The 12,071-nt window shown below is 40.4% G+C and overlaps 1 protein-coding gene across 1 annotated transcript in view; it reads left to right on the top strand.

Annotated features, from left to right (window-relative positions):
* Positions 1–1,540, top strand: part of LOC119354855 (UDP-N-acetylglucosamine transferase subunit ALG13 homolog) — a 6,203-nt gene extending 4,663 nt beyond the window's left edge. Inside the window, exons 3-4 of the mRNA XM_037621604.1 lie at positions 418–514; positions 1,095–1,540. Of these exons, the coding sequence (XP_037477501.1) occupies positions 418–514; positions 1,095–1,351 (354 nt within the window). The 3' untranslated portion in view covers positions 1,352–1,540. The remainder of the gene's footprint in view (positions 1–417; positions 515–1,094) is intronic.
* The last annotated feature ends 10,531 nt before the right edge of the window (positions 1,541–12,071 follow it).

Genomic DNA, 12,071 nt, shown 5'->3' with positions numbered 1-12,071 from the left:
GGACGGATGTGGTGTCCGGTTTGCGGGTTAGCGTTGGAGATTCCCTTACTCGTGTCGTGGTGTCGAACTAAAACCATGACACTTATTATGATCAAAGGGAGTAATTGATTTCTTGTGGGTATAAACTTCATTTCGATACGTCACCGCTTTGTTAAGTCCAGGAGATAATTTGATTTTTGAATAATAACTGCAACTATATACTTTAATAACTGGCAGGATCCTCAAAAAAAAGTTGGCAAGGCAGAAGGCCTACGTAGGTTCTAGTTCTTACATAGTACTATCTAATATCTTTTTTTTAGGATAGTACTATCTAATATCTTCTGCTGCACTGTACCGTAATCATTGGTTGTAGTTTGTATCTAACGGTTATAAGTGTGTGAATGTACCATGAATTTAGTTTTTTCTTCTTGAATATAGGCCTCAGGAAATTCAAGTCTTCAAGTTGAGCATTTCACTTTTTCACCAAGCATAGCTGACAACATACGGGAAGCATCCTTAGTCATCAGTCATGCAGGTGATGATCAAATCTGAATAATAGATTTATTTTCTTGAGAAACTATAATGGAACGATACTTGAAGCAGATTATTTGATGGTGAATCCTTTGGCCTATGTATATTGGTTGTTGTAATGATATAGCCCTAAGCAATCTCTTTCACACTGATATTGTCACAACTCTTAAACCTGTAGAAATCTATGTTAAGGATTTTGATTCTTCTGTCATTATTTATGGATTTGGAGTTTCAACTTCAAATAGGAGTAACTTTTTTGGCGAGAAGGAAATAAATACTACAGACTAGCATTTCGACACATGTCCATTACTAGGTGGTCACTATCGTGCACTATCCTGTGAATTTTGTAGAAGGCGGACAAAGGTGCCTGCTGAATTGGCATTAGTCACTAGTGATCATGGAATCAGGACTTGTAGTTGCATCTGTATGTAGTCTTTTGGACTTTTGTTGTTGGAAAACTTGCTATATTTTAGAGCGAGAGGGTTATGGAAATATAATATGCTGCCCGTGTTGCATTTTAGCGACATGAATGGTTGGAAAAAGCATTCCAATCCATCGTTTGTTTAACTTGTTATTGCTGACAGGTTCTGGCAGCATATTTGAGACGCTGCGACTGGGCAAACCTCTTATCGTGGTTGTGAATGAAGACCTGATGGACAATCACCAAAGCGAGCTAGCAGAGGAACTGGCCGAGAGGAATCACCTTTTCTGTGCCCATCCACACACGTTGCGGGAGACCGTCGAGGCGATGGATCTGAAGACGCTCCAGCCTTACGTGCCAGGAGAGGCCAAGCCAGTTGTGGCACTGATAAACAGATTTCTTGGTTTCCCTGTTGATTGATAGTGCGTATTTTCTCTTCATGGAACAATCATTTATTCAGCTTTGAAGGGCCTGTAAGACGTGGAGCAAAGATTTCAAGAATGTACAGATTTACACCGTTTTATGGCGAGATGATTTTCTGGGTTTGACCCCATTTGTAAGATGCAATTTAAGAACACCTGAATGAAGTTATTACGGATCCAAAGTGCATACTCCCTTCATTTACTTAAGGCTCTTCCTAGTGCTCCATGGTGGACAGGTGCTAAGCATGTTACATAAGTGAAAAATTGGCATGGCATAATAATTAAGGAGGAGAAAGAGCACTTTGGTGACCCGGGAAAAACCAATGCCAAATGTGTGAACCTAGGTAAACCATTTAAATGAAATAACTTGACCAATGGATGAAAGACTTTAAGTGTTAACTTATTAAATAAAGTGTGCTTAGCAACAACAAGTTAAGCACCTATGCACTGGGGAGTTGAGTTGCTAAGGTATTTAATGCACTTATCACCTTATCTAAGCACCTTTGCATTGGAGGAGGTCTGAGTATACAAGACCACATACTCCCCCCCTTTCAGTTTACAAGTCCTGCGTGTATACCTAGATTGCCAATTTTATCACTCTAATATAAACTATATAACACAAAAATTATACCGTTTGAAAATAGAACATCTGAAGTTTATATTGGTATATTTTTTGTAATATATGACTTGTATTAGGTTGGTCAAATTGACGATCTAGGGGTACGTGCACACCCTGTAAACTGAGAGAGAGGAAGTACTGAATTACAGGTACCAAGATAAAAATTAATATCTATTTTGTAAGTCAACTTGTCTTTTGTTTACTAGGTTAATTAATAGGGCACATGAAAATTAGAGAAAATTGAATGGAACAAAGGGAGAAAGTAGTTGAGACTATTATTGTCATTCACTGCATGCATGCGAGCAGTTAAACCATGAGTTGCTAATATGAGGCAAGGTCATCAATTTTTGCATCGGTTACTCTTGGTAGCCTTGTATAGCTACAAAATGTATTTTCATAGTGGTCTTGTTGTATACAAAAACTGAAGTAGTAGTTTAAATACTTTGAAGGGTGGTTATGTACTCCCTCTGTGCAAAACAGAAATGAAGCAAGACCACGACACTTATTTTGGGGAAAAAATGAATAACAACCATGATACTTATTTTGGAACTGAGGAAGTTTATCAAAATCATCGGATGAATATACCGCGTTTTCATCGATACAATGGAACTGGAAATTATTTTGTTGGTTGTCACTAGGTGAGTAAATTACAAAATAAAAAACGTATTTGTGGTTAAGGCATCTCCAATAGGTCCCTATTTTAGGGCACTAATAAACTGTACTTGGAGCAAAATTTGCAACATCTCAAAGTAATTTTCAGGGTACCAAAAAACGTGCATCTCCAATAAATGCCCTAAAATAGGGCACTAGTGCTCAAACAGTTGCCCTAAAATAGGGCATTCGCACCATAAATGCATACATATTGCAATCAAACAAATATCAAACTTATGTCAAATCAATCCAAAACAAACATAACAATAATTCGACCCACAACATCAAATGCAACACAATACAACAAAGTTTAGCACACAATGCAATAAAGTTCATCAACAATACAACAAACACACAGATGAAAGGAACTAGGGGCGTAGAAACGGTATGGTTTGGCAAGGTAGCATTAGCTTTGCCCCGGCAAAGGCCATCTAGAAGTGTTGGGCTCCTCTCTCCTGCAAGATGTTCATGTGGCTAGCCACACATTATCGTCTCTGGACGACCGATCGTAGATTCAGACATGGGCTTCAAGATCATCGATCACCATGCTACATATGTGCCCAGGAGGAAGACACTATGGATCACATCCTGGTTCAATGTGTTTTTGCTCGACAGGTCTGGCATAAATGCTTTCAACAAGCTCGGTTGGATATCTCTCTGGTCCCGACCACAAATGACTCCTTGGAGGACTGGTGGATGGCGAGTCGCGCTCTAATACCAGCTGAGCACAGAAAGGGTTTTGATTCGCTGGTAATGCTATTCACTTGGCAGCTGTGGAAGCATAGAAACGATATGGTTTTTGGTCAGAGAACTGCGATTGACACGGTGCAGCATTTTACCATGCAAACTTTCGAAATTATGCGCACTTGGGTGTTGGCAGGAGGACGTGTAGTTAGCATATTTTGTGAGTAGTAGAGTGTAGTGTTGGAGTGGAGCTGGAGATCTCTGGCAAACATCGGTTAGGTCGTGTGCCAGATCATACCTCTCATTTGTAACAATTTCTTGTACATATTTCCATCTTCTATAAAGCTAAGGTACGCGATTGCGTACTCTCAAAAAAAAAAAAGGAACTAGGGGCGTTGTTGCCCATGCCATGCCACCCTCCTCCATGATATCTTTTTGAAGAACATTATGAGTATCGAACTCTGATGTCATGGTACACCTTAACAAAAGCGTTGGATTTGATCTTACCTTCTAGTTGGCCGCATCGGTTTTCTGTGAGGTGATAGAAGGTGTAATCTAAATTTTATCCACACTCGTTCTCAATGACACGTTCAAGATCATGCAAGTTATGATGGTGTACCAAAGGTTCTCTTGATCCCAAAATCTAGCCGGTCCTTGCACAATAGCAAATTGGATGGTTATCCCTATTCTATAGCCTGTCCTTCTTAGTGCAACCCAGGCACCTAGGTGGGTGCCCCATATAATTTACCTATATATAGAAAGTCTATTCATCACCCAGTGTGCAGAATAAATTATTCTTCACTCGAGGTAATCTTAAGATTATTTCACAAATAAATTACATTTTAAATACGAATAGTTACATTCATGTTGATTCACCGTGTAAAATTTGGCATAAGAAAAAAGGTGATAAGATTAGAAAAATTACATTTTATGTACATTTTACATTATGTTTTTACATTTGTAATTTTACATAACATACAATATTTTTTACGAAGATTTTTTTACGTTCTCTTTTTATGTCTGAAATAAGATAAAATTTATGATTTTACAGTGCATTGATATTAAAATAGAGGGGGGGGGGTGAAGAATAACTATTCCTCACTCAGGGTGACGAATTGTCAATGAGCTAGTCTAGTAGAGGCTTACTAGGAACACGGTGGTACAAGTGTAGTATGAATAGTAGATATAGGTTTTCGTAATATGAAAATATAAAAATAGCAAGGTAGAAGTGATAAAACGGAGCACACACGATATTGCAATGCTTGAAAACAAGGCCTAGGGTTCATATCTTCACTAGTTACAATCTCCCAAGAGTGCTAATATAATTGAATCATATAACAATCCCTCAACGTGCGATGAAGAATCACTCCAAAGTTCTTATCTAGCGGAGAACATAAGACGAAAATGTTTTGTAGGGTACGAAAGTTATCCTTTCTGATCAATCTATTAAGCTATTCCTATAAGTGTCACAAATGCCCTAGAGTTCGTACTAAAATAACACCATATGATACACATCAACCAACTCTAATGTCACCTAGATGCTCCAATGTCACCACAAGTATCTGTGAGTTGATTATTCGATATGCATCAAACAATTTCAAATTCATAATATTTAATCCAACATAAAGAACTTCAAAGAGTGCCCCAATATTTCTATAGGAGAAAGTAGGACGAACACATGTATCAACCCCCATGCATAGATTACCCGGATGTCACCACAGGAATCCGCAAGCTGAGTACCAAAACATACATCAAGTGAATCAATAGAACACCCCATTGTCACCAAGGGTATCCACATGCAAGACATATGTGACGCCCCCGATTTAATCATACACTAATCATGCACGCAAACATGTACAGTCAAGATCAGGGACTCACGGGAAGATATCACAACGCAACTCTAAAAACATAAACAAGTCATACAAGCATCATAATACAAGCCAGGGGATCGAGGGCTCGAATACAAGTGCTCGATCATAGACGAGTCAGCGGAAGCAACAATATCTGAGTACAGACATAAGTTAAACAAGTTTGCCTTAAGAAGGCTAGTACAAAAGTAGCAACGATCGAAAAGGCGAGGCCTCCTGCCTGGGACCTCCTAACTACTCCTCGAAGCCGAACTCCACGTAGATCCTCGGGATCCTCTGGCTCCTGGACTCCATCATATGATCGCAATAACCGGGAAAGGGGGGAAAAGAAATAGCAAAGCAACCGTGAGTACTCATTCAAAGTACTCGCAAGCAAGGATCTACACTACATATGCATTAGTATCAATGAAATGGGTAGTATCTGTGGACTGAACTGCAGAATGCCAGCATAAGAGGGGGATAGCTAGTCCTACCGAAGACTACGCTTCTGGCAGCCTCCATCTTGAACCAGTAGCTGAGAGTAGAGGTAAGTTAACCAAGTATCAATGTATAGCATAAACCTACCCGGCGATCCTCTCCTCGTCGCCTTGTGAGAGAGCGGTCACCGGGTTGTATCTGGCACTTGAAAGGGTGTGTTTTATTAAGTATCCGGTCCTAGTTGTCATAAGGTCAAGGTACAACTCTGGGTTGTCCTTTTACCGAGGGACACGACTATTCGAATAAATAAACTTCCCTGTAGGGGTGCACCACATTTCCCAACACGCTCGATCCCTCTGGCCGAACATGCAGGAAAAATGTCCTAGAGGCAATAATAAAGTTATTATTTATTTCCTTATATCATGATAAATGTTTATTATTCATGCTAGAAATGTATTAACCAGAAACATAATACATGTGTGAATACATAGACAAATAGAGTGTCACTAGTATGCCTCTACTTGACTAGCTCGTTGATCAAAGATGGTTATGTTTTCTAACCATAGACATGAGTTGTCATTTGATTAACGGGATCACATCATTAGGAGAATGATGTGATTGACTTGACCCATTCCGTTAGCATAGCACTTGATCGTTTAGTTTGTTGCTATTGCTTTCTTCATGACTTATACATGTTCCTACGACTATGAGATTATGCAACTCCCGTTTACCGGAGGAACACTTTGTGTGCCACCAAACGTCCATCTAGGTCCCGCTATTGGTTATTGACAAGAGAGGTAACTCGGTCATGTCTACATAGTTCTCGAACCCGTAGGGTCCGCACGCTTAACGTTCATTGATGATATAGTACTATGAGTTATGTATGTTGGTGACCGAATGTTGTTCGGAGTTTTGGATGAGATCACAGATATGACGAGGAACTCTGGAATGGTCCAGGAGTAAAGATTGATATGTGGATAGTAGTGTTTGATCTCCGGAAGGGTTCCGGAATTCACCGGAAGGGGTTCCGGATGTTTCCCGAAATGTTTGGGCACGAGAACACTTTATCTAGGCCAAAGGAGAAAGCCCACGAGGCTTTTGGAAAGTGCAAAAGGAAGTTTTGCGGAGACCAGAGGCTAGACGCCAGGAACCCTGGCGTCTAGGGCGTAGACGCCGGGAACCCTGGCGTCTAGCCCTGGAGTCCGAGAAGGACTCTTGCCTTTCGGGTGAAACCGACTTTGAGGAGGCTTTTACTCCAAGTTTCGACCCTAGGGCTCAACATATAAATAGAGGGGTAGGGCTAGCACCAAAGACAAATCAAGAAACACCAAGCCGTGTGCCGGCTACCCCGTCTCCTCTAGTTTATCCTCCGTCATAGTTTTCGTAGTGCTTAGGTGAAGCCCTACGGAGATTGTTCTTCACCAACACCGTCACCACACCGTCGTGCTGCCGGAACTCATCTACTACTTCGCCCCTCTTGCTGGATCGAGAAGGCGAGGATGTCACCGAGCCGAACGTGTGTAGAACTCGGAGGTGCCGTGCTTTCGGTACTTGGATCGGTCGGATCGTGAAGACGTACGACTACATCAACCGCGTTGATATAATGCTTCCGCGAACGGTCTACGAGGGTACGCAGACAACAATCTCCCCTCTCGTTGCTATGCATCACCATGATCTTGCGTGTGCGTAGGAAAATTTTGAAATTACTACGTTCCCCAACAGTGGCATCCGAGCCTAGGTTTTATGCGTTGATGTTGTGCACGAGTAGAACACAAGTGAGTTGTGGGCGATATAAGTCATACTGCTTACCAGCATGTCATACTTTGGTTCGGCGGTATTGTTGGATGAAGCGGCCCGGACCGACATTACGCGTATGCTTACGCGAGACTGGTTCTACCGACGTGCTTTGCACACAGGTGGCCGGCGGGTGTCAGTTTCTCCAACTTTAGTTGAACCAAGTGTGGCTACGCCCGGTCCTTGCGAAGGTTAAAACAGCACCAACTTGACTAACTATCGTTGTGGTTTTGATGCGTAGGTAAGGACGGTTCTTGCTAAAGTCCGTAGCAGCCATGTAAAACTTGCAACAACAAAGTAGAGGACATCTAACTTATTTTTGCAGGGCATGTTGTGATGTGATATGGTCAAGACATGATGCTAAATTTTATTGTATGAGATGATCATGTTTTGTAACCAAGTTATCGGCAACTGGCAGGAGCCATATGGTTGTCGCTTTATTGTATGCAATGCAATTGCGCTGTAATGCTTTACTTTATCACTAAGCGGTAGCGATAGTCCTGGAAGCATAAGATTGGCGATACAACAATGATGCTACGATGGAGATCAATGTGTCGCACCGGTGACGATGGTGATCATGACGGTGCTTCGGAGATGGAGATCACAAGCACAAGATGATGATGGCCATATCATATCACTTATATTGATTGCATGTGATGTTTATCTTTTATGCATCTTATCTTGCTTTGATTGACGGTAGCATTATAAGATGATCTCTCACTAAATTTCAAGATAAAAGTGTTCTCCCTGAGTATGCACCATTGCCAAAGTTCGTCGTGCCCAGATACCACGTGATGACCGGGTGTGATAAGCTCTACGTCCATCTACAATGGGTGCAAGCCAGTTTTTGCACACGCAGAATACTAAGGTTAAACTTGACGAGCCTAGCATATGCAGATATGGCCTCGGAACACTGAGACCGAAAGGTCGAGCGTGAATCATATAGTAGATATGATCAACATATTGATGTTCACCATTGAAAGCTACTCCATTTCACGTGATGATCGGTTATGGTTAAGTTGATTTGGATCACGTGATCACTTAGAAGATTAGAAGGATGTCTTTCTAAGTGGGAGTTCTTAAGTAATATGATTAATTGAACTTAAATTTATCATGAACTTAGTCCTGGTAGTATTAGCATATCTATGTTGTAGATCAATAGCTTGCGTTTAGCTCCCCTGTTTTACTTTTTGATATGTTCCTAGAGAAAACCAAGTTGAAAGATGTTAGTAGCAATGATGCGGATTGGATTCGTGATCTGAGGTCTATCCTCATTGCTGCACAGAAGAATTATGTCCTTGATGCACCGCTAGGTGACATGCCTATTGCAGGAGCAGATGCAGACGTTATGAATGTTTGGCTAGCTCAATATGATGACTACTTGATAGTTTAGTGCACCATGCTTAACGGCTTAGAATCGGGACTTCAAAGAAGTTTTGAATGTCATGGACCATATGAGATGTTCCAGGACTTGAAGTTAATATTTCAAGCAAATACCCGAGTTGAGAGATATGAAGTCTCCAACACGTTCTATGGCTAAAAGATGGAGGAGAATAGCTCAAGCAGTGAGCATGTGCTCAGATTGTCTGGGTACTACAATCGCTTGAATCAAGTGGGAGTTAATCTTCCAGATAAAATAGTGATTGACAGAATTCTCTAGTCACCATCACCAAGTTAGTAGAACTTCGTGATGAACTGTAATATGCAAGGGATAACGAAAACGATTCCCAAGCTCTTCGTGATGTTGAAATTGACGGAGGTAGAAATCAAGAAAGAGCATCAAGTGTTGATGGTTAACAAGATCACTAGTTTCAAGCAAAAGGGCAAAGGGAAGAAGGGGAACTTCAAGAAGAACGGCAAGCAAGTTGTTGCTCAAGTGAAGAAGCCCAAGTCTGGACCTAAGCCTAAGACTAAGTGCATCTACTACAAAGGGACTGGTCACTGGAAGCGGAACTACCCCAAGAATTTGGCGGATAAGAAAGGATGGCAAAGTGAACAAACGTATATTTGATATACATGTTATTGATGTGTACTTTACTAGTGTTTATAGCAACCCCTCAGTATTTGATACTGGTTTAATTGCTAAGATTAGTAACTCGAAACGGGAGTTGCAGAATAAATAGAGACTAGTTAAGGGTGAAGTGACGATGTGTGTTGGAGTAGTTCCAAGATTGATATGATCATCATCACACACTCCCTATACTTTCGGGATTAATGTTGAACCTAAATAAGTGTTATTTGGTGTTTGCATTGAGCATGAATATGATTTGATCATGTTTATTGCAATACGGTTATTCATTTAAATTAGAGAATACTTGTTGTTCTATTTACATGAATAAAACCTTCTATGGTCATACACACCAACGAAAATGGTTTGTTGGATCTCGATCGTAGTGATACACATATTCATAATATTGAAGCCAAAAGATGCAAAGTTAATAATGGTAGTGCAACTTATTTGTGGCACTGTCGTTTAGGTCATATTGGTGTAAAGCGCATGAAAAACTCCATGATGATGGGATTTTGGAATCACTTGATTATGAATCACTTGATGCTTGGGAACCATGCCTTATGGGCAAGATGACTAAAAACTCCATTCTCCGGAACAATGGAGCGAGCAACTGATTTATTGGAAATAATACATACTGATGTATGCGATCCGATGAGTGTTGAAGCTCGCGGCGGGTATCGTTATTTTCTGACCTTCACAGATGATTTGAGCAGATATGAGTATATCTACTTGATGAAACATAAGTCTGAAACATTTGAAAAGTTAAAAGAATTTCAGAGTGAAATGGAAAATCATCGTGACAAGAAAATAAGGTTTCTACGATCTGATCGCGGAGACAAATATTTGAGTTACGAGTTTGGTCTTCAATTAAAACAATGTGGAATAGTTTCACAAATTCATGCCACCTGGAACACCACAGGATAATGATGTGTCCGAACGTCATAACCGTACTTTATTGGATATAGTACAATCTATGATGTTTCTTACCGATTTACCACTATCGTTTTGGGGTCATGCATTAGAGACAGTTGCATTCACGTTAAAAAGGGGCACCATCTAAGTCCGTTGAGACGACACAATATGAACTATGGTTTGGCAAGAAAGCAAAGTTGTCGTTTCTTAAAGTTTGGGGTTGCGATGCTTATAAGAAAAAGTTTCATCATGATAAGCTCAAACCCAAATCGGAGAAATGTGTCTTCATAGGATACCCAAAGGAGACAGTTGGGTACACCTTCTATCACAGATACGAAGGCAATATATTCGTTGCTTTGAATGGATCCTTTCTAGAAAAGGAGTTTTTCTCGAAAGAAGTGAGTGGGAGGAAAGTAGAACTTGATGAGGTAACTGTACCTGCTCCCTTATTGGAAAGTAGTTCATCACAAAAATCTATTCCTGTGACTACTACACCAATTAGTGAGGAAGCTAATGATGATGATCATGTAACTTCAGATCAAGTTACTACTGAATCTCGTAGGTAAACCAGAGTGAGATCCACACCAGAGTGGTACGGTAATCCTTTTCTGGAAGTCATGTTACTAGACCATGACAAACTTGCGAACTATGAGGAAGCGATGATGAGCCCAGATTCCGCGAAATGGTTTGAGGCCATGAAATCTGAGATGAGATCCATGTAGGAGAACAAAGTATGGACTTTGATTGACTTGCCCAATGATCGGCGGACCATTGAGATTAAATGGATCTTCAAGAGGAAGACGGACGCTGATAGTAGTGTTAGTATCTACAAAGCTAGAATTGTCGCAAGAGGTTTTCGACAAGTTCAAGGTGTTGACTACGATGTGAGTTTCTCACTCGTATCTATGCTTAAGTCTGTCTGAATCATGTTAGCAATTGCCGCATTTTATGAAATCTGGCAAATGGATAAACAAAACTGCATTCCTTAATGGAGTTATTAAAGAAGAGTTGTATATGATGCAACCAGAAGGTTTTGTCGATCCTAAAGGTGTTAACAAAATGTGCAAGCTCCAGTGATCCATTTATGGACTGGTGCAAGCATCTCGGAGTTGGAATATATGCTTTGATGAGTTGATCAAAGCATATAGTTTTATACAGACTTGCGGTGAAGCCTGTATTTACAAGAAAGTGAATGGGAGCACTACAACATTTCTGATAAGTATATGTGAATGACATATTGTTGATCGGAAATGATGTAGAATTATTCTGCAAAGCATAAAGGAGTGTTTCAAAGAAAGACCTCGGTGAAGCTGCTTACATATTGAGCATCAAGATCTATAGAAATAGATCAAGACGCTTGATAAGTTTTTCAATGAGTACATACCTTGACAAGATTTTGAAGTAGTTAAAAATGGAACAGTTAAAGAAAGAGTTCTTGCCTGTGTTACAAGGTGTGAAACTGAGTAAGACTCAAAGCCCGACCATGGTAGAAGATAGAAAGAGAATGAAAGTCATTCCCTATGCCTTGGCCATAGGTTCTATAAAATATGCCATGCTGTGTACCAGATCTATTGTATACCCTACACTGTTTTTGGCAAGGGAGTACAATAGTGATCTAGGAGTAGATCACTGGACAGCGGTCAAAATTATCCTTAGTGGAATAAGGATATGTTTCTTGATTGTGGAGGTGACAAAAAGGTTCGTCGTAAAGGGTTACGTCGATGCAAATTTTTACACTGATCCAGATAACTCTAAATCTCAA

Source organism: Triticum dicoccoides, chromosome 2A (genome assembly GCF_002162155.2).
Source record: "Triticum dicoccoides isolate Atlit2015 ecotype Zavitan chromosome 2A, WEW_v2.0, whole genome shotgun sequence".
Taxonomy (NCBI): domain Eukaryota; kingdom Viridiplantae; phylum Streptophyta; class Magnoliopsida; order Poales; family Poaceae; genus Triticum; species Triticum dicoccoides.
This window is presented reverse-complemented; position numbering and strand designations above follow the sequence as displayed.